This window comes from Canis lupus, chromosome 18, assembly GCF_011100685.1.
Source record: "Canis lupus familiaris isolate Mischka breed German Shepherd chromosome 18, alternate assembly UU_Cfam_GSD_1.0, whole genome shotgun sequence".
Taxonomy (NCBI): domain Eukaryota; kingdom Metazoa; phylum Chordata; class Mammalia; order Carnivora; family Canidae; genus Canis; species Canis lupus.
In genome coordinates this window covers 48,176,376-48,198,904 of record NC_049239.1, presented here as the reverse complement: position 1 = coordinate 48,198,904, position 22,529 = coordinate 48,176,376, and the positions used below count along the sequence as shown (strand labels likewise).

Sequence of the window (22,529 nt, the reverse complement as noted above, 5' to 3'; positions counted from 1 at the left end):
CTCAGGATGGTCACATGGGCACCAACAGTTTTCTAGAAAGTCCCTGACAGTAGGAGGAGAGGGCAAGAGGTGGGCAGGAGGAAGTGAGGAGCCCTTGTCCCACAGGTGGGACATTGGTCCGGAGAGGCGAAGGGTGGAGGAGGAAGGAGAAAAGGAGAGCTCTCAAGTCTCGGAAAGATGGGAGGACGTGCCTTTGCCGGAAGGCGGGGTCAGTCCAGGGGCTTGGCAGCCTCACCTGGCCTAAGGGTCAGGGGTCGGGGGTCGCAGCACAGGTGAGAACACAGAATTCCAGGCGGACACAACAGAGGGGGTGAGGCCAGGTGTCAGAAGATGAGGGAACGAGGCGGCCTCAGGCTTGGTCCTGACCCTCCACCCCAGTGCCCCTGCATCATGCCTTAGCTCCCCATCTTTGGTGAACCTTAGTGGGGTCCACTCGACGCAGCATCCTGCCCTCCCCACCGATCTGCCCCCACGTTTCTGCATCTGCCATCGAAACGGTCACCTGTCACCCTCCATCCGTGGTGTGTTTTCCTGCTCATCCACGCATGTGTGCTGCAGGGGTGGGTTGGCGGCTGGGGGGGCGGCCGGCGCGAACAACCACACACAGGGCGGCTCCAGACAACAGAATGATTTTCTCACAGTCCCAGGGCCAGAAGTCCGATACCCGTTGTCCCTGGACCCAAATCAAAGCAATGGCAGGCACTCCTTCCAGGAGCCCTGGGGAGGCTCCTCCCAGCCTCTCCGGGCCTCTGAGGCACAGGTACTCCTCCGCCTTCTCTGCCTCCACGATCACCACCGCCCCCCCCCACTCCCTCCCTTTGCCTCTCTCTTGTAAGGACAGCTGGGCTGGCAGGGAGGGCCCACCTGCTTGAGCCAAGATAATCTCCCTATCCTGAGATCTGTAACTTAATCATGTCTGCAAAGGTTTCCCCACTTTTTTTTTTTTTTTTTTTTTACCATATAAGCTGATGCTCATGGGTTCCAGGGCATCTTTGGGAGCCTACCAGACATGCCAATCAATCACAACAGAATCTTCCAACACTTGACACATAGTTTCTGAATGAATGCTTGAGAAGAGAGGCGTGAAGTCCTGTCCTTGCTCCTCCTTCTTGGTACCCATGCCCCCTCTCCCAGGGTATTTACCCATCACCCCTGAAATGTGGCAAGTCCAGGAGCCTGAAGCCACATGTGGTCAAAGACCCGCACCCTGGTTTTCTGAGACAGTCTTACTCATTACGTCATACGGTCCCCTTCCTGGGAGGTGTAGACCGGGGCAGGAGACAGGCACATCCCAACCCCCGGTGCACGGCGAGTGCCTCCACAGGGTCCTTCCAGGAGGCCACATGTCCCCATCAAGACCAAGCAGCTCTAAATGCTCGGATGGGAAGAGGTGGGAAGAGGTAAGCATGTGTGCATTTCATGAGCGGTGACACTGTGTGGAAAGTGGAAGCCAAAGAGCCCAGCCCTTTCTTTTTTTTTTTTTTTCCAGCCCTTTCTCAGTACGCAACTCGCACACCTGTCCTTGATCCTAGCCATGCCCCGAGGTGGTGCTGCCAAGGGATCCCCGCCTTCCTACACAAGAGGCCTGGACATTTGGCAAAAAAAAAATTTGAAAAGTGATTCATGCACAGAAAGAAGCCACACTTTTAAAGCACGGGGTGAGAAAGGCTGCCGACCTCCAGCAGGATCCCGGCTACACAAGCCCGCCGCCAACCTCTGGAGCTCACTTCCCCTGCCTCTGGGCCCTGCTCCAGAACAGAGCTCTGCCCACCCCAGCTCGTCCCTGGGCCCCTGCTCATCCCTCCTCCGTGGGCCAACTGCAGGCCAGGAACCTGGGGACATGATGGCACCATCTGTCATGCCAGGCTTCTGGCCGCCGCGCCAGCCTCCACCTTGACCTTGAGTAGTGGAGTCGGGCTGGAGTCAGCACATACCACGAGGGGCAGAGACCCGCGTGCTGGCTGGCAGCCACCCAGCAGTGCACCCAGGCCTGGAGCTGCCGTGACCACCTCCCAGGGTGGCAGGGAGTGCAGGCGCAGGTTTCTCTAAGCTGCACCTCCCTGAAGCCCCAGATGGGTCACGTCCATGCCGACCTATGGGCACCTGGCCTTCCCTTTTGTCCCTGTCCTCCTGCCCTGTGCCGCTGCCCCCAGCTGCCTGTGGCCTGCTTCTCAGACCAAATAGACCTTTAGGGAAAGGTGTGTTACTTCCTTTTTTAAGAACCTGAGTTACAATTGACATAGATAAAATTAACCATTTTCAAGTGAACGCTTCAGTGGCATTTAGTGCATTCATAGCGTTGTGCTACTACCCTGTCTACCTAGTTCCGGAACATTCTTCCCACCCCAGGAGGAGACCTCACAGCTCTTAAACAAGCACTCCCCAGCGGGATAATTCTTGAAGATGCAAAAGAAGAACAGGCCCTCACTGAATGTAATACATAAAACGTGGTCAGAATACGCCTCAAAATCAGGAGAGTCCCTTGAACCCCAGTAAGACAGAGGCTGAGAGCACCTGGCCTGGGTTCAAATCTCAACCCCCCCCCCTCTCTGTATAGCTTTTTCTTCTGTAAAGTGGAGGTCATGAATATTCCCCTGCTCATAGGGCTGAGAAGAACATGTGGAACGGGTCATGGAGTACGATGATGTACCAGGCCTCAGTTTCCCCATCTCTGAATGGAGACAACAGTCACCTCACAGGAGGTATGAGGTCCAGAAGTAAGAGCCACTGCAAAGTGCTGTGCATGCAGTAGATGCTCAGTGTGTTGGTCCCGTGTGGGGGCAGGAGCTCAAGCAGAGGGTGCCCAGGTGCCACAGGGACTAGACAGGGGAGGGAGGACTCGAGAGATGGCCCACATCAACCGCTGTGATGTGGAGTCCAAGGGTGAGAGCCAGGAGGAAGGAGAGAGCTGCCACTGCAGACCTACTGTGTGCGGGGCCCTGACGGGTGCTTTGTGTGCGGCGATCACGGCACCCCCTGGCAGGGGCACTGCCTCGGCGCCCAGTATATGGATGAGGAGCCTGAGGTCAAGGCCGTGAGGTTGTCCACATCTCAAAGCCAGAGGAGCCAGCGGCACCAGAGCCCAGACCCGGGAAGCTCTCTGGGGCATCGTGGCCTGCTCTCTACCATGGTCTCCAGTCCATGCCCGCTCACAGGGTGACACAGGTGGAACCAGACCAGCGCCCCAGACAGGCCTTCCGACTTCCCGTCCAGGGCTTCCTCCTCCAGCCTGGCTCTTGCTGTGGGATTTCGCTGTGGGGCTGTGCTGTGGGTACAGGGGTGCCTCTCAAGACCCAGTGTTCATGAACTGCTGTCTTCTTGAGTGCTCCTGCGCTGGTGCCCTGGTAAGCCTGGTGCGGGCCTGGGGGCACCTGGCATAGGACAGGGGCTGGGGCAGGGGTGAATGCAGGGACACAGTGTGCTAGCAAATGACCCAGCATGGGCAGGGGCATGAGAGTGTGGTCACAGTGACAGGCGAACACTGGGGCCTGGACCCAGAAGGTGGGAGTGAGGGGAGGCTCGTACACCATGTACAAAGGCCTAGATTGTTCTGTGCCCAGGGCAGGTGGTGAGCACGAGAAATTCGTATTTCAGAAATGTCACTCGGTTGGGAGGACTGTGAAGAGATGAAGCCACTGGCAGCCGAGAGATGAGTCAGAGGGCTGAGCCCAGTCCAGGTGAGAAATATGGGAGCTTCTGCCTATGGCCTTGGCTGCAGCGATGGGGGAAGGTGTAATGAAGAGGAAGGGCAAAGGGAGCTCATGGCACTTGGGACTGACTGGCTGCCAGGAGAGGCTGCTGGCTGACATCTAATACCTGGCTGTGTCTGCTTTGGAAATGCCTATGATCCACATGAGGAGGTCAGAGTCCTGGCCTGCCTTACTCTTCTTTACCCTTCCCTCCCTTCCTCCCATCATCCACCCATCTATCCACCATTCACCTACCTATTCATTCACTCAGACAACCACCCATCCACCCATCTATGTATCCATCCACCCATCCATCCATCCATCCATCCATCCATCCATCCATCCATCCACTCACTTACCTACCCGTTCACTCAAACAACCACCCATCCACCCATCTATCTATCTATCTATCCATCCTCTATCCATTCCCCTCACCCATGACTCCCCAACCCTGTATTCTCTGAGGCTTGAGCATTTGCCAAGTTCATGACAGATGCCAAGGAAGAGGAGATAAGTCAGAGTCAGCTCTGTTCTACCCTGGAGGAGACAGACATAGGAAGTAAGGGGTGGAAGGGTCCACCCCTCTTGAACCAGGCAACATTGAGTTGGGGGATCTGCTCGCCTCTCCCTCTGGCTTCTCCCAAGTCAGGCACCAAACTGCCTTCCTGCTTTCTGGAGGAAGAGGAGGGCTCATAAGACCATGTCTTTGGCCAGAGGTGGGGAATCAGCATAAGCATCTTCTGAGAGTCCACTAACAGCCTTGGGAACACTTCCAGAACTGACCTCCTCATATTCTCCTGAAACAGTACCCCCTTGGCATGGCACTCAGTTGGGATCCTGAGCCTAAACTCTGAATTTCAGGGTCTACAGTTTTTTTGAAAGTATGTTCATTCACAGGTGAGCATAGGTTGGTGGTTTTGGTGGTTTTAAGCAGAACGTATATAATTCTGTAACCACAGGAGACCTTGGGGATGATATAGCCATTTTACAGGTGGGGAAACTGAGGCCCATGCAGGTGGCTCATGTCAGAACTGGGACAGGGCCCCTGGCATCTGAACTCACAGGCTTGGGCCTCATCAGGCTCAAAGCTGGTCCTGAGGACTTCAGATTAGTACACCTAATTACATATTTAGGACTGGCCCCATGTAGACTGAGCCAGTGCTGTGGAGTTGGGAGAAGGCAGGAGGAGGGGGCTGGGCTGGCTCAGGTCATCTCCTCCTGGCTCTGCATGCAGTGGCTCCTGCTGGCAACTTGAAATCAGCCATGGTGGGAATATTCACACTGTGGACCCTGGCAAAGGCTACGAGCCAAGTTGGAGATAAGCAAGGGTACGAGGGAGGGCAGACACAGAGTTGGGGGCATGAGGGCAGAGGTTGCTTTTGGCAGGTAGCATCATGGAAAATTTCATGGAGCCGTGTAAACCCTGTCCTTTGGCTGCAAGTGGCTAGGGCATTTGGGGAGACAGCAGACCCATGTGCAGCTCTGGTGATGCCGGCGCTCTCCTGGTGGGGTACGAGTCAGTCTGAGGGCCGTGCAGGGGCTCGGCTGGTCCCAACCTGGAGTGTGCCTGGAATGCCAGCCTCCTTGTGCTCCTCTGCTGCTTCATTGCCATCCCCACCCATCCGCCTGCACTCCCAGCAACCCACACACCCAGTCGCCACCTGGGCATATACTAAATGTGGTCTGAGGGCGCTCTGAGCCAGGATCCTCCCTTGTAGTGAGGGACTTTGCTCCCAGCCTCCAAGAAGGGGCCATTGGGTCCGAAAAAAGAAAAGCACCAGGGTCTCCTGCCTAGTCCCACCAAAAAGGGTGAAATGAGAGTGAGTGCTCTTTGAGAATTTCAGCTTCTGCCATAGAGTCAGGTGGTCCTGGGGTGCCTCCACTAGCTAGGCTCAGCAGCTCCAGTAAAGAGCCCCTTCTCCAACCCAGAAGATCTAGGGCTCCCTATGCAGGGGTTTTGAGCTAGATCCCCAGGAGACTACTCCCATCTGTGAAACTCCCTGTGGTTTCATTGGGTCTAAGCTGACCTCCAGTTATAGTAATGTGCTCTAACTCCAGGGTGGGAACACCAGCAAGGTCCAAAGCCCCCTAGTCAATTGCTTCACACCATGAAAGTGCTGGGGAACAATGGCTGTGGTGAAGCCAGAGTACACTTAATGTCTCATTGACCGAGCCCTGGAGAAGGAGGAGCCCTCCCTTGACCCAGCCAAGCCAGCTGCCCCTGTGTCCTGAGGGGCTCAGAACCAGGGTATACCCACAAAGTGCCAGGAGTCTGCAAAATCATCTATTAAACCTGATTCTCAATGCTCCATGATGGAGGCTGAATCACAGATCTTGATTTTCAGATGACACCAGGGGCAGAGTGAATGATCTTGTCTGCATCCCCCTCACCCATTACTCCACCAGTCAGCATTCTCCATTTTCTCCACTCAAACTGGCTCTGGCATCCCTAGGAACTGTTCCTCTCACCATTGTTTCATCACCTGGTCATCTGTGCATACTCACCACAAAACAAGAACACCCGAACCCCTCAAGTTTCAATTTGGATCCTACAACTTGTCCTGTGATTTGAATAAGAACCTGCATCAGTCTGATATTGAATTTCTGGGATAAATGGGGCAGAAACATGACTCTGGGCTTCTCTTGTTTTGGCCTTTGACCTGAAGGAACATGCAATCAGCTTGGACTTTGCTTTGAGAGCAGCTCTTTGCAGAGAACTGCCCATTCACAGCTGCCTGCTTATGACCAAAGATATCCAGAAACCACTTCTCAGCTTTAGAAGCTTACCCATCATTGAAAGGAAAGGCTCTTCGAACATAATGATGTGATTGTCAAAATAATAACTTACACAGACAGGTTGAAATTTGAGTGAATCTCCCAGAATACAGAGCAAAAAGGCAAAAAGACAGAGAACATGAGAAAGAATGGGGGCAGGTGGGATGAACTCACATGGGCTGATAGGAAATCTAGAAAGATGGAACTGAGACAGGAAGTGAGGGTGTTTTCAAGGGAATAATAAAAGCATATTCTTAAAGCCAAAGCTGCTTCACTTTGAAGGAGCCCCTGGGATAGTGAACACAATGAATAAAGAAGAGACTTATACCCAGACCCATCATCATGACATTTCAGAATATTCAAGAAAAGTAGATACGATGAAGTTCTTACAAAGTTTTGGAGAGGTAAACAAAGGATCACCTACATGCAGTGAGTATCCGACAGCATCATAACCTCTCAGCAGAATGAGCAGAAGCAAGATGACAATGAAGCAGTGCCTTCATAGATTAGAAGGAAAACTATTTTGAATCTAGAATTCTACAACACTGAGCACATTTCAAAGCCAGAGCCTTTCAGACATGGAAGTTGACATTCTAGGTACCTTTTACTGAGGTTGTTACTTGAGTATGTATCCTAGTAGAACAAGGCTAAAGAAATACCTCAATTACCAAGTCTCAATGAAGCTAAATCTCAGAATGATAATTATACATTGGGAACTGGGGGATGGCGTCCAAATGGGAGGACAGAGAGCTCCAGTAAGAATGAGATGGGTTCCAGTGATATAGAAGAAACAGGAAGATATTTAGTAGCATACTAGAGAAATAATTTCTCTTCCACAAGAAAAAAAGAGAGGCAATCAGAAACTCCAGGAAAAAAATAAGAACTTCATGCGACAATCATGATCCTAATATTAAGCTACACTGCGGCATTACTTTGAACAACTGATGGAGTAGAAGAATAAAAAAATCCAGTGGGTTCTGGTTATTAGAAAGCTCCTTTTCACGGGTTTATAAAGAGGAACTGCAGTCCTAGCCTTATACTTGGAAATGATATAAACATTTATAGTATCAAGATTAATGCTTTCCACTGGTTTTTAACTTTTGAAACCAACTATAGACAGAACCTAGAAGACTTTCACAGCAAAGAATTAATGATGCTTTCTGTTGTTAAATTTAGAAATAAAGTGTTAGGGAGGTAACCATCAGAAGAACAAAGCAAAACAAATCAAAAGATACTACCTCACACCTGAATGAGTCTGGATGGCTACTGTCAAAATACATAAAAGATGATCTAACTAATCTAACAATAGATAATCTAGCTAGAGGTACTTCTAACAAGATAACTAGTTAGAATGGCTATTGTCGAGAACACAAGATAACTACTATTGGTAAGGACATGAAGAAATTGGAATCGGCACTGTTGGTGGGAATGTAGTGCTACTATAGAAAACAGAATGGAGGCTCCTCAAGAAACTAAAAATAGAGCTACCACAGGATACAACAATGGTACTCCTGGCATTAACCAAAGATAAATGAAAACACTAACTCAAAAAGATATCTGCACCCAATGTTCGATGCAGCATTATTGACAACAGCCAAGATATGGAAACAACCTAAGTGTCCACTGACAGATGAATGGATAAAGAAGAAGTGTTATACATACACAATGGAATATGATTCAGTCATAAAACGAAATAAAATCTCACCATTTACAGCAACATGAATAAACTTCGAAAGCATTCTATTAAATGAAATAAGTCAGGTAGAGAATGACAAATACTGTATGATTTCACTTAAATGTAGAAGAAAGCAGAATAAATAAACAAGAGAAAAAAAACCCATAAACATAGAGAACGTAGATACAAAGATTGGTGGTTGCCAGGAGGCGGGGATGAGGGAGTGGATAAAATAGGGGAAGGTGTCAAGAGGTATAAGCTCTCAGGTATAAGATAAATAAATCCCAGGGATGTAATGGACAGCATGGTGCCCACGGTTAAAAATCCTGTGTCGTATATTTGAAAGTTGCTGGGATACCACATCTGAACAGTTCTCATCACAAGGCAAAAATTGTAACGATGTGAGGTGACAGATGTTAACTAGACTTCTCACGGTGATCATTTTGCAATTTGTACAAATATCAAATCATTATGTTCTATACCGGAAACTAATATAATGTCATATGTTAATTATGTCTCAATAAAAAGAAAAGAAAAAAGAGACATAAGGGGTAATCACAGAGGTAGGAAGGTAATCCTCAGGCGAATGAAGCAAGACAAGTAAAAAATGGTCCCTCCTCCGAGCAGAGTTGCATAGAGGAAGCTGGGTAGGGGTGGGAGATGAGGTTTCTTTCCATTCCTAGCCCCGTGTCATTGGTTAGATTAATAACTTATTTTATTCTGTAATGGATGCTGTATCTGTCTCAAAATTTGTGGAAGGAAGAAAACTCTTACCCTGAGAATGGAGGAGGGGCAGGTGCCCTGGGGCAGTCAGGGGAAGTGGATACTTCGCTGAGGGCTGATGTCAGGAAGCAGCAAGAGGATCGGCAGAGGGTGAGCAGAGGGGCAGGAGTCCTGGACCCTTGTGATGGGTCATGTGGGAGGGGAGCAGACCCAGGTCTCCCACTTGGGCACTGGATGTGCTGTTTATCACGATGGTGATGGCAGAGGAAAACATTTTTTAGGGGAAACCATTGGGATGCACTCTCTGGGGCCGTGACTCATCCCACTGGAGACCTGGCTCCAGCTGCCATATGCGTGCATATGGTCCCACTGGGAGAGCCAGCTGGAAGAGCTGTTGTGGTGACTTCTTATGTTGCCTGTGCCCAGAGATTCACCCCTCTCCTTCTTGGTCTCAAGAAAGTTACAAATTGATATATACTTGTAAAAAAATAAAAATACAGATATGGGGGGGAGGAAGATATCACAAAATTGCCTCATTCCCTATCCCAAAGGAGCTGCCTTGAGAGCTTCATTATTCATCACTAGGCCTAGCCATAAATTAACAGAGAGGAAAAAAAAAAAAGCCCAGAGTATACTTCCTGGTGAATCCAGCAAGTGAACATACTTTGGGGATTAATGCCTCTCTTTTAAGTCTAAGGAATAATAAAAAACATAGAAATATAAAATAATGATGGAGGGAGAGTGGGGGAAATCAGTGTTTCTTGTCATTCAGTTCTTACTACCTACACGCCGAGGCAGTCTTCTGGAACACAAAGTTAGGGTTTCAAAGGAAAGCCAGCTACCCACACACGCTGTCCACAATTCAGCATCCCTCTGGATTTATATAGCGCATGCCTCTAAGCTGCAAGCACTAAGCATACATTTCCCCATTCATCCTGTCAGGAACACCACCGCGGATGTGGCCTGAGCTGGAAGTATGATCTCTACTTTGCAAACAGGGCTAGGGATCAGGGAATGGCGCACAGAGAGGGACAGCGAGTTGTCCAAGGTCACGCAGCATGTTAGCTGGAAAGTCAGATGAAAAAAACAAAAAAAAAATTTTTTTCAAGGGCTTCACAAGGCTTCAGATAATGTGCACATATAGTTCCATATTCAGAGTCTGTCTCTGGGGAGATCCTCAGGAAACCAGCAGTGGGGGTTTTCTCTGGGGAGGAGTGGGGGCCGGGAGAGGTAAGGATGAGAGGGGACCTGCTCTGATGCTGCACCTGCACATTTTGAATTTTTTATTGGTGTGTCTATATTTCCAATCGCCAATTTAAAAAAACGCATAGGGATCCCTGGGTGGCGCAGCGGTTTGGCGCCTGCCTTTGGCCCAGGGCGCGATCCTGGAGACGCGGGATCGAATCCCACATCAGGCTCCCGGTGCATGGAGCCTGCTTCTCCCTCTGCCTGTGTCTCTGCCTCCCTCTCTCTCTCTGTGTGACTATCATAAATAAATAAAAAAAAAAAAATTAAAAAAAAAATAAAAAAAAAAAATAAAAAAATAAAAAAACGCATAAAATTGGATGATGAGGTCAGAAAGCCATGAAAGCATGCAGCTATGGCTCGTGGACGTTCGCCTGGAGAGCAGGCACGATTTGCCACCCTTCTCATTCAACTGGTCTCACTAAGGAAGAGGAATGGCAGCCCGTCACATTCTTAGATGCTTTCCCCGCGTGGTACTTCTGAACGCAGCCCTTCCAGGCAGGTCCGAAGCTGCAAGTGCAGCTTTGAATGTGTAAGGAGAGGTTCCACGAGGGATTTGCTGACAACAGGGAGCAGGTCCAGTGCCCGCACGCACCTCTGGTGCTCCTCCCTGTAAGACCCCAAAGAAGGTGGAGAGTCCTCCTCACCCTGCACTCACCCCACGTGCAGTGCCGTGGCGGGTCCTGGCCCTTCTTGCTACACCTTGCACCTGGAAGCCATCCACCTGTCTATCCCTAACCCTCCACTGGCCCGAGCTGCCACCATCACCATCATCTGGCCACCATCACCATCGTCTGTCCAGGAAGACAGCAATGGACTCACAACTGGTCTCCGTTCTTCCTTCCGTCTGTTTAACTCCTGCAAAGTTACCTGGATCATGTCACTCTTTTGCATAAAGCCATCTAGCATCCCCATGGTGTGAGTGGGAAGAAATCCACTCGTCTTCCACAGAGCAAAAGTCCTTCTGTGGCATCGTCCTTTCTACTCCCTTCCAGGCCACTGCTGTTTCTGTATGGCAGCTTCTCTTTTCACCTCAGGACCTTTGTACATGCTGGGCTTTCTGAAGACGGCTGTTTCTCACCAACTGCCAGGTTTCAAATCAAAAGTCACTTTGTCACAGAAACTTCCCTTGGCCCCTTATATAAAGCTAGCTGGCTCCAACCTGCCCAAGAGACTACATGGTGAAACTGTTGATTTGGTGCATAGCATTAACCACTCTGTGGGATTCCCTAGTTTATTTATGTACAAACTTCGCTATTTTCACCAATTAAGTTTTAATCTACATGAGGTCAGAGACTGTGCTCATCTTATTTACCTTTATATCCTTAGCTCCCTGAATATTTGGCTTTTGATGAATATTGGTTAGACAGACAAGAGGAATGGATGGGTGCATGGGCAGATGGATGGGTACATATGGATGGGTGGATGGGTAGATGGATGGTTGGGCAGATGGTTAAATGGATAGATGGTTGGATGGATGAGTCGGTAGATGACTGAATGGCTGGCTGATGGATGAGTGGATAGGTAACTGGATGGCTGGATGAGTGGATAGATGGATGGGGTACATTCAGCCTACAGTGAGAGCCTAAGGTCTCCTTTTCCTCTCTCACGTAGACTTCTCCTGGGTGCCCCATGCTAATGAGGCTGGAGATCTGATTTAAAATGAATGGGAACCTGAGACTCCCAAACTCTGTATTGAGAAGTGTTTTTAAAAACAAGATTGAAATATCTGTAAGGTCCTGTGTAGAAATGGTCCCAGGTTCTCTGCTTTCTGATCTTGATCATGTGCCTGCATTTCTAGACACTTCTGCTGTGTGCAAATAGGGGGAGTGGAAGGGAATCCTCAGAAGAGAACTGGTCAGAGTAACTGTACACATTCAACAATGGATGGGGGTGTTTTTGTCAGACGACCCTTAAGCTCAAAAGAGGGGGTGAAGAGGGGAGAGCCACCTCCTGACTGATTCAGAAACCGTCTACGTTGAGTCTCGCTTCCTACTGCATTTTTCTTCAATTACATCTGCATCTGCAACGGGGCGGCCTCCGCCGTGACTGCCTGCCCAGACCGTCGCCCCGCCGCCTACGGTGGGTAATTGGCCCGGGTGCTGGCGCACCACCCAGATCTCTGTGGCTCACCAGGCCGTGTCTGACGGAATTTGGAAGAGCGCTAATGAACTGCTGGCTGGCCTGCCCAGTGACACGTACGCCCCTCAGACGCCTTCTGCCCGTTTAGCCAGGGCCCGGCCTCACCCCAGCACCCGCTGGAGAGCTACGCATGCTGCCGCTGGGGTTGGGATGGCCAGTGGGAGCCACGAGCTCCCTCGCCCCTGCCAAGAGTGCAGTCTGGAAGGGGTCAGTTCTGGGAGGCAGTGGCCCCCCCCCTACACTAACCCCTACCGCCCGTGTGGAAATGTCCAGACCTGATAACCCGGGTGCTATCATCATTCCATCTGCCCCACACACTTCATCAAATGATGGTTCCGTGTCTGCCAATTTCTCTCAAGCCCAGGCCAGGTCTGTGGTCAGCTTTGGGCAGTAACATCTCCACCGTGGGACGGACGGGGCTGTGGGCGAGGGTCCCGGATTCCAGGCGCAGGAACCCGTGCAGCCCAGGGCCAGGTCCTGATGTGACCTTCCTTCCTGCACTTCAGTGTTCTCTGTGAAGTGTTACCCACTGACTTCCAAGGTCACTGGAGGGTGGGCAGCAGCAGCTGTGATCGAGGAAAGGCATGGGCATGCGGCAGGAGGTTAATAAATGGCACGATGATTACTCGTGTGTCTTTCTGGGCAACTGAGCCCACAGTGGGTCTGATGCCCCCTCCCTGGGAGAGTGGGGGCGGACTCCTGAAACATGGTCAAGGGCACAGCTTTCATCATTTGCTCAGAAGCTACCAGGTGGCCCGGGTGTGGCTGGATGTCTTTCTTCTCTATGGTTCCAGACCTCGGACAGTAACATGTAAGACAAAAGTCTTTATCTGGGCACCCAAGAACAGGGAGGCATAGCTGGCAGGGATCTCACAGTCACCTGGTCTAACCTTCTATGACATTCTGGCAAGAGAATGCCTACCCTGCTTGACTCCCTGCAATGGTGGGGGGCTCATCACCTCTTGACACTGCTCTGTTCTACCTCTGAACAGCTACGACGGTTCTGCACACCTGCTGTTGGCCACGTGGCAGGTAGTATGTGTCCCTGGTGCGTTCCAGTCCTGTTGTCAGCCACGTGACATGCTACCAGCCAGCCTGGCCCCAGAGTCTTCTCTTCCAGACTCAGCCAACTCAGGTCCTTTGATGGTTCCTCTGTGGGGACTCCGCCTGTTTCAAATGCAGAGTTTGTGCATATGCACCTTCATGCACACATATGCATCAGGGGTGGCCTCTTGGTGGTTCTCTGCCAGCAACAGGCCTTGGGGGGACCGGGCCCTGCAGAAGCCATTGCCTGCAGGCAAGTCATGGCTGTCACAGGCTCTTCCCCAAAGCTGCACTCCTGGGCTGGATGGCCCTCCACATAACCATGGCGACAGCTCTAGGCCTTTCTTGGAGCTTCAGGCACCCTCCTTCACAAAGCATGACAGGCACATGGGCTGTGACCATGTGTCCAGGCTCCATTTCAACAGGCAGTCTCTTGCTGCGGCAGAAAAAATTCATCTGACCCAAACAGAGACTCCTCAGGAGAAGCCGGGGTCAGGCGTAGCTCCCTGGAAGTCACCAGCCTGGAGCATTCTCTCCCTCGGCTGTGCTGTTGGCCAGGCCAGGATCGCAACTTGAACATTCAAGGTCAACAAGTAGGCAACATTAGCAGGATCTGGACAGTTGGCCAAGCCCCTTAGGAGGCGGATGACCCAGTTCCTCTGCTGGGCGTGGGATTCTTGTCCTAACACATTTTGTTTATGACGGAAAGGTGGTTGGGACAGGTCAGCATGAAAACCACGTCCTATCTGCAATTTCACTGCTAGATGCGAGCCCCAAAGAACTGGAAACAGGTGTTCAAACATACTTGTGTGAGAACGTCCACAGCGGCACCATTCACAAGAGCCAAAAGGTGGAAGCAACCCAGATGCCCAACCACAGAGGAATGGCAAGCAAAATATGGTGCACATGCACAATGGAATATTCTTTGGCCTCAAAAAGGCAGGACATTCTGACACCTGCTACAACACGGATGGGCCTGGAAGACGCTACATGGAGTAAAATATGCCAGCCATAAAAAAAAAAAAAACAAATTCTGTATGATTCTACTCCTATAATGTCCTGGAGTTCAGAGAGGGTGGAGAGTGGTCACAGGGGGGAGGGACGGGGTCAGTGTCCCCTGGGGACAGAGAGTGGCCGGTGCTCACAGGGCTGGAGGAGGGACGGGGTCAGTGTCTCTTGGGGACAGAGAGTGGCCGGTGGTCACAGGGCTGGGGGAGGGACGGGGTCAGTGTCTCTTGGGGCAGAGATTCAGTCTGAGAAGATAGAAAGTCCTAGAGATGGATGGAGGGATGTCCACACAACAACGTGAATACACCTAATGCTTCTGAGCTGTGCATTTAAAAATTATTGAGATCATAAATTTTACATTATGTGTATTTTATCACAATGAAGAAGTTTAGAAAGAAGGATGTACTGATCCCTCTAAACATGGATGAATCTCGTGGACGTTATTCTAAGCAGGGAAGCCCCACAGGAAAGGTCACACAATGAATGCCTGCCTCCCTTTACATGAAACTCCCAGAGAGTAGGTCGGTGGGGGCTAGTGCTGTGGGCAGGGGGGGGTCATGGCTAGGCGCTCCCTTTTGGGGGGATGGAAATGTTCTAGAACTAGATGGCATGGTGGTTGCAAGATACTATGAATGTACTAAGGCCACAACGTACGTTTGGAAATGGCAGTTAGATTATGTGAATTTTATCCCAGTGAAAGAGAAACAGATGAAAGTAGGTTTGATCCCTCATAGGATCATAGTCTATGCTGCTCATCACAGACCCACCGGGGGCCCCAGGGTATGAGGCAGGGCCCAGGGCAGGGTGTTCAGACTCTTCTGCAGCCTGGGCCTTCGGGAGGAGATGGTTTGGTGGGCTTCTCTGAGGGGGCCCCAGGGATGGCCTGTCGGGTCACACAGCCTGCATCCCCCACGTTCTCTGTGTCACATGCTAACTCTCATTGAGGCCACCGTCCACGAAAAGCCCTCTGTCTGGGTCAGGGGACAGGATTTATTCTCCACACCCTCCCGGCCCCCAATGTAGGGAGTCTGGTGTTTGTGACAGGAATGAGGGGTAGAGAGACGTGGTGCTTGGGGACAGTGAGAGCCGGAGAAGCAGAAGTGACAGCAGGGCAGTGACTGTCGGTGAGGCTCACCTGGCAGGACCCCAGCCTGCCTTGGCCTCCCCCAGAGTTACAGGGAAGAGGCACACAGACACCCATGGACATCTCGTGCCTGTATCGTTTCTGTGGGGAAGTTCGAACCTGTGCCCCATGTTGCATCACCAAAGGTGCACTGCTCTCTGCATGAACCAAACACTGCTCCCAACCGGCCTTTTAACAGACGTCAGAAAGCAAACCTGCCAGGCTCCAAGGCTCTGCCTGCTTGGGGCCACACTGTTCAAGGGGGATGAGTCTTTCTTGTACAAAAACCTCAACTCAGAGGCAGAAAGAAGCAGTAAAATGTATCTGAGGTGGAAGCCCAGAGTGATGGCATCCTAAAGATTCCTGGTGGCCAGTGCCTGTCATCTCTGACATCTGTGCTGATCCCCACGTAATGCTTAGTCTTCCTCCTCCTGGTTAGGCAGCCCTCTCCTCCTCTGAGCCACCCCACAGGTACACCCAGCCCCGACCCCAAACCTCGGGCAGTACCGAGACCACATCTTGGGGAGGTTCTCCAGAAGACAGTGGCTTCAATGCAGCCCATGTACAGGGGGTCACAGCAGACCCACTGAGGGAAAAAGCCAAGGGGGCGCGAGTGCCCCATGCAAGCTGGTCCAGCGTTTTCATGGCACAGGTGAGCATCTTTGACCAGAGTGGGCCTGGCAGAGAAAGAGCCACATCTTACCTGGTAGCATCGAAGCTGTCATAGGAACCGACCGTGTAGTGCCTGAAGAGTTTCTTGCTGCGGTCTGCACGAGTTTCTGCACAGAGAGGGAAGAGAAACACGGTTTAGAAAAGTCACAGTCCCTGGACGCAGAAATCAGGCCAGCTGGGCCTTTCATTTATCTGACCTACGAAGCGCCAAGACTTGCTCTCCTGTGGAAAGATCTGGGAGGAAGTGAAGGCCTCGTTCTGGGACCTGACTTTGCAAAATTGGAGGAGCCCATATGAACCCCAAGGTCGGCTTTTGCAGAGTCAATACTCTGCCTTGTGGTTTAAGCTGGAATAACAGTGCGCCTTGGGCTCACGGAGCCCGCCAGCATGGTTTTCTCAAGTGCTGCTGGGTCTTCCAGCAGATCCGAGGGTGACTGCCTTTTGGGAAGAGAATGCTTATTGTTACTTTTCTGGTGATAGATGCTCTTTCCTAAAAAACAAACAAACAAAACCACAACCGTGATTCACATTCCTCATTAAGTCCTCTGCTTGCTTTTCTGACTCAGCAGATTTCGACATAAACTTCAGGGGACGTGGTATGTGCCCTGTCATTAGATTTAACGCATAGCTCAAGGTGGGACGGAGAAAACCCACCACCACACAAAAACAAGATTTGGCGGCTCAGTGATTTGCTGTTCAGATATTTCCCCCACAAATAAAATCTCCTGCACAACCTCCTTCCTAAGCCCTGGGAAAAAAACACAGAGGAATTATGGGACTGACCTCAGGAAAACAGCTTAAAATCTCACGATAACTTCTGTAACCCTCTCTGTGGCCAATCCACATTCTAAGCTGAACCAGCACACATATTCAAACCCCAAACATATACCTTCAGTTAAAAAATGAGTGCACGTAAGCGTACTGAGGAAGTTCAGGTAGCATCACTTGGCTCCTTTTATGCGGGAGGCAGGTGGTTCAGCAAACACGCAGGCTCATTTTCTGTACAGAATGGAGTTGCCTTTGGGGGATGGGAGAAGCAGATGTCCAGTCCAGGACTACATTTCCCAGCTGCCCTTGCATCCTGGTAGGGCCACATGACCACTTTCCACCAATTGAATGTGAGCAACGGAATGGCATATTTCATTACAAGGATGGGGTGGTGGTGGTGGGGTGTCTCTTGTGCCTTCCTACCCTCTCTTGCCACTTTGCCCAGCTCAGAGTTAGACTGCTGGGCCCTAAAGGATGGTAGACTCTTCTAGGGTCCCCACAAGATGCCTGGGTCTCCGTATGTTGAACTGTTGAAGTGAGCAACAATTAGACGTCTACCACATCATGCTACACGAGAAGGACTTACTTGGTACAGCAGCTAACACTGTCTTAACCAATGTGCTGGCCAGGTCCTCTGGGACTTGACTCCCACCTGCCTTTCCACCCCTTTCCCATCACTAACCCTGAGGCTCCAACAACACAAAATGTACGATTCCATGAACAACAACATCATTATCGTCGCCAACACTAATTGAGTACCTGCTGTATACCAGGTCCTGTTCCAAGTGCCATTCCTATATTCACTTCCTGGACCCTCATGACCCCTGCTGATGGGGCATGTTCTGCTTTGTAGGCCACCTTTCAAATCCTGCTCAGGACCTTGGGGGTCCTCCTCATGGAGTTGAGCCCTCTGTCTCTGCTTTATGTGTCCTTGCTGCATCATCACTGACAATTTTTGGAGTCCCTTCCCTGCACTTCGGTCTGGTCATCTGGGCTCAGCCATTCACTGGTCACAGCAGCCCAGCAAAGGAGATGGGACTGCAGCCATTTTATGGATGGAGATGGTAAAGCTGCCAAGGCAAAGTCACATGTTCACTAATGGCAAGGTCAGGATGAGTCTCTCGGCTGGTAAATGGGCCCCAGGCTCAGGCACAGACCACCAGACCACACTAACTGACCCCTGGAGGCGGTCCAAGTCCCCTTGCTCTCTACAGTGCTCAAGGGTGGGGACTGGCCTTTCTCTCTATCCCCCCACCCCCCGCCCATACCTAACCCCTGGTAGATACCCACTCCAAGTGTTTGTCCACCTCATCTAAGTGACCTATTGTGTAATTAGCAAAGAAAGCAAACCGCACACCATCGGAGTAGCTTGAGTACATGGGACCCTTGCTGGGCTGGGCACTGGTCCAGCTAAGCTGCATGTACCTCTTCTGTGTTTGGCACCTGGATGAAATGTGCCCACATGTTTTGTGTCTTCCTCCCCTCCTCTTTGGCTTCTGTAGCATGCATATGTGCAATCTGAGTCATTTATTAAGCCTACAGGGGAGACAGGTCCTGTGCCTCGCATGCAGGGACTAGGAGACTCACAGAGTGTGGGGCCTTAGCTCTGCCATCAGGGGCTCATAAACCTGAGGATGGGGTGAAGACAGAGCATGAGGACATGGACCTTCTGTGGTCTAGGCTAAGGGCACCAGCAATCAGATGACTGGAGGAAGTACATGGGCCAGGCAATACATCTGGCCAGCTCAGCCCTGTGACATCTGTGTGGGAGCCCCATATGTGCCAGGCCCTGAAGGGATATGTAGGATTTGAACCTCATTGTGTTAAGCAGAGTAGCTCACAAAGCCACTGAACAACCATGGGGAACTCTCTGTAAGCTGCTATTATTACTCATAATTACCTTGCTTGCTTAAGCCCTATGTAGGCAGCTCTAAGCTGGTCGTCTAGGGAAGTGTTGGGCACTGAGAGATGACTGGTGTAGGCCATTGGCTAAAGTCCGAGGTTGTGGGTTCCAGCAGCAGAGAGAGTGTGCAGCAAATGTGTGTGTGTGTGTATGTGTGTGTATGTGTATGTGTTTTCTAGGAAGAAACATTTCAGAAAGGGAGCCATTTCTAGCCTAGGTCAGTTAGCCAGTGGTTCCTAGACTTTGGGATTACACGGACCAATAAAATCTTAAACAAAAGAGGGAAGAATGTAGACTGACATAAAATTTACCAAGTTTTTATTTTGGTTCAGTAAGAACATTGAGAATAATAGGTTCCCTTCTGCTACCTCAATTATCTTATTAGAGAAAGGAGACCCATAGAAATGAGACCTGCCTGATGAAAACCTCCCACTGCAGAGGTCTTTCCTGTCCTCTGGCTCCTGGACACAGTCATACTTCTGCTTTGGATATGGCCCCAAAGATCAGTGAAGAGGTACTGAGGGAGACATCATTGCCACCATCAGGGTCATTACCATCGTCATCACCATAGTCATCATTGCTGCTGCCATCATCACCATTGCCACCATCACCGTCATCACCACCATCACCACCATTACCTCCATCATCACTACCATCAACTTCCTCACTTCATCATCACCATCACCACCATCACCACCACCATCTGCTGCATGGCACATTCCGATGAGAGACAAAATGATTTCGTAGAGTCCAATATCTTGGAACAAAGAGACCCGAAGGGGCTACACCATCAGGTGCTGCTGAGACATGAAGATGCTGAGGTGAAGCCCCAAGTCCGGGTTGGCTTTTGGTTCTATTATCGTAGAATGTAAAGTATGTGGAAACAAGGAAGGAGAAACAACTCAAGAAACCAATCATGGGAGGCACAGCAGGAAACTGTGTATGTGACTGTCTGCATGGGTCTCAGGGGGGCATTAACTAGGGGGCTGTGGGGGATTGGAGAACTGACATCAGCAGGCTTGGCTGTCTGTCCACCATCATTGCTGTTTTCAGTATGGGCTGATGACAGGAATAACTGGCTTCTGCCACACGCATAAAGCTATTGCCATTCATCCGTGTCCCTGTTCTTATTTTCTTTTACTCTCTGAGATCGTGCTCTCCCATAATCATCACCATTACCTCCCTCATCACCATCACTGCCATCATCATTGTCCTCATCACCATCATCACTATCACCACCTCCCTCATCACCATCATCACCACCTCCCTCATCACTATCATCGCTGTCACCACCTCCCTCATCATCATCATCATCATCATCATCATCATCATCACTGTCATCATCATCACCATCACCACCCTGATCATTATTATCATCACAGGAGCTCTGCTAAGTCATCTCTTCACTTCATCAAAATGAAGTTTTCCACCTTATTTGGTCTTCACACAGAACTCGTGGTAAGTGGCTATCTTGCTCCTGTTTTCAGTTTCTGACCTGGGGAGAGAGAAGGTAGGCTAGATTGCTCTCAGGACACTTCCCCTCTGTCACCGTGTACACCTCATGTCACCACCAGGGTTGGCCTTTGTTGGCAGCCTGGGACCTGCTGTCATTGTGCAGAGAGCCGGGGGCTGCTGGCTGCCTGGGCTGACCGCTTCCCAGGACTCACTGATGCAAATGTGAATCACAGATAGAACGCTTTGGACTGGGCAAAGGGGAGAAGCATGCATTTGAGGACAGGCGAGCATTCCTGTGGGTGGATGACAGCAAGACACAGGGCTTTTCAGAGAGGCATCTTGGCCTCAGCTGGAACCTCCACCACCAAGTCAACTTCCCAGGTCACTGGCCTCTGGGCCCCTGTTCAACCAGCAGTGGCTGCAGCCCCTGACACTCCTTACTTTATAACTAGGAGCAGGGGCATCTAGGCCTCTGCTTGCAGCAGAGCCAATGATGCACACTGCTGCACCCAGCCCAGCAGGCCTTATGTGGGACACTGCATGGTGGAGGGATGCTGCACCTCTTCCCCACCATTTGCCTCTGGGTCTGCCCGGCACTTGCCCAGCACCGGGAGTAGGAAAGGAGGCATCACATGCCAAGCTGGGGGCTGAGATTCCTGTGCTGCTGTCACAAACCTCCCAGAATGTCTCAGACCTGCAGGATTGTGGTTAAGTGAGGTCGGTCTTGAAATCCCAGCTACTGTCAAGGGCAGACACTGGGGGTTTCCTGTGCCCATCTCAATCCTGAACAAAAGGACAGACTTGGGGCTCTGAGTGGAGGCAAGGGGCACAGACCCCATGACTGTCAGCAGGTCCTGGGCAACTGTCTGTCATTCTGTTATTCAGATGTGGACACACACATTCGAAGACTGCAGTTGGCTGACTTGGTCACTTACACACCCAACACAGCCCACTCCAGGCTCTTGGGTGTGGTCAGAAATCCACGCGTCCTTCAGAGGGTCCTAACAAGAGCTCTCAGAGCCCCCATATCTGCCTCCACTCTCCATCCTGCACTATCACTCTTCATCTTCTATTTGCATCGAAATTACCGACCAGCCACACCTTTCACAGTCCCTGTGCAGAAGACATTCCCCTTCTCCTGGGCTGTGCCTCCCTTGTTCTTTGGGGTCAGTCCTTTCTAAGGCCAGCCTGGTGGTCAAGTGAGGCTGCCCAGCCCCTCCCCATCCCCACTGCCCAGCCCCAGACTCCAGTGTTTGGCAAGGGAGCCTGGCAGGCTAGGCTGTCCTTTGACCACAGCAGGTGCCTGGCACAGGGGCGGGGCATGTGACCCTGGTGGGGACAATGGATCCTACTCTTACTGCTGCTATTTCTACTTTTGAGGCCACTGTGGGGGAGACGCTGCCTGAGAATGAGTCACACCAAGGACAGTGGAGCAGCTGGCAGGGAGGAACTGACCAACTGCCCTGGTGACATGGTCTGAAGCCCGGCACACAATCCACAGCTATGCCTGACTGTTCAGTTACACACACCAAATACATTTCCTTTTCAGTTTAAGACAATGTCGTTTACGTTGTTTTTAGCCAAAAAAAGTTCAGAAGGATGCAGTAATGCACTTAATGGTTTGCAAGTTTGCACTGACAGCCAGGAAAACAGCCACCCAAGGTATGGTGCTCACACTGAGTCTGGGCGCCTGCATCCCTTCCTCGGGGAAAGGACTGCTCCCTTCACCACATGGGCATCCTGGAGGAGCTACCTCTCTAGAGGCTTGGCACCCTGATCACCACAAGCACAGCTGTGCCGCAGGCTGCTCCAGGCATCATGTGGGACTCTCCTGGACCCCATCATTAGTATTAAGGGACCATGACACACACAGGACCCAACTGGCATTTTCTGAGATGTCCTGAGGGCTTGATGCTGCAGGAGGTGACCTTGCCTCGGCTGGATATCCTTAAAACTAGTCTGGGTCAATGAGTTTTGAGAAGTGACTTATATAACTTCTTGGATGTTTGGAGCATTCAGTCCCCAGTGTGAGCCTGTCCCTTGGTCCCAGCATTGATCTTTGCCCAGGGGCATGGTGATCAAAATATGAGATGATGATTGCTCTGTCAGCCTGGGCCTCCCAAGAAGCCCCCTGGGGTACATGACAGACATGTGGCATGAGAAATAAACCTTTGTGGTTTATTAAGATTAGGGACCTGTTTTGTTACTGCAGCTTTACCTAAGCTGACTGATGCAGACCGTGCATGGTCTTCTCTCTCAAGGGAGCCAGAACATTCCACGTTTTGCTCAAGCCTGGCAGAGCTGACT

The 22,529-nt window shown here is 50.9% G+C and overlaps 1 protein-coding gene across 3 annotated transcripts in view; it reads right to left on the bottom strand.

The window, feature by feature from the left end:
• Window positions 1-22,529, bottom strand: part of SHANK2 (SH3 and multiple ankyrin repeat domains 2) — a 509,904-nt gene that overhangs the window by 169,658 nt on the left and 317,717 nt on the right. For all 3 annotated transcript variants that reach the window (XM_038563628.1, XM_038563629.1, XM_038563630.1), the window contains one exon: window positions 16,128-16,203. In XM_038563628.1, the coding sequence (XP_038419556.1) occupies window positions 16,128-16,203 (76 nt within the window). The remainder of the gene's footprint in view (window positions 1-16,127; window positions 16,204-22,529) is intronic.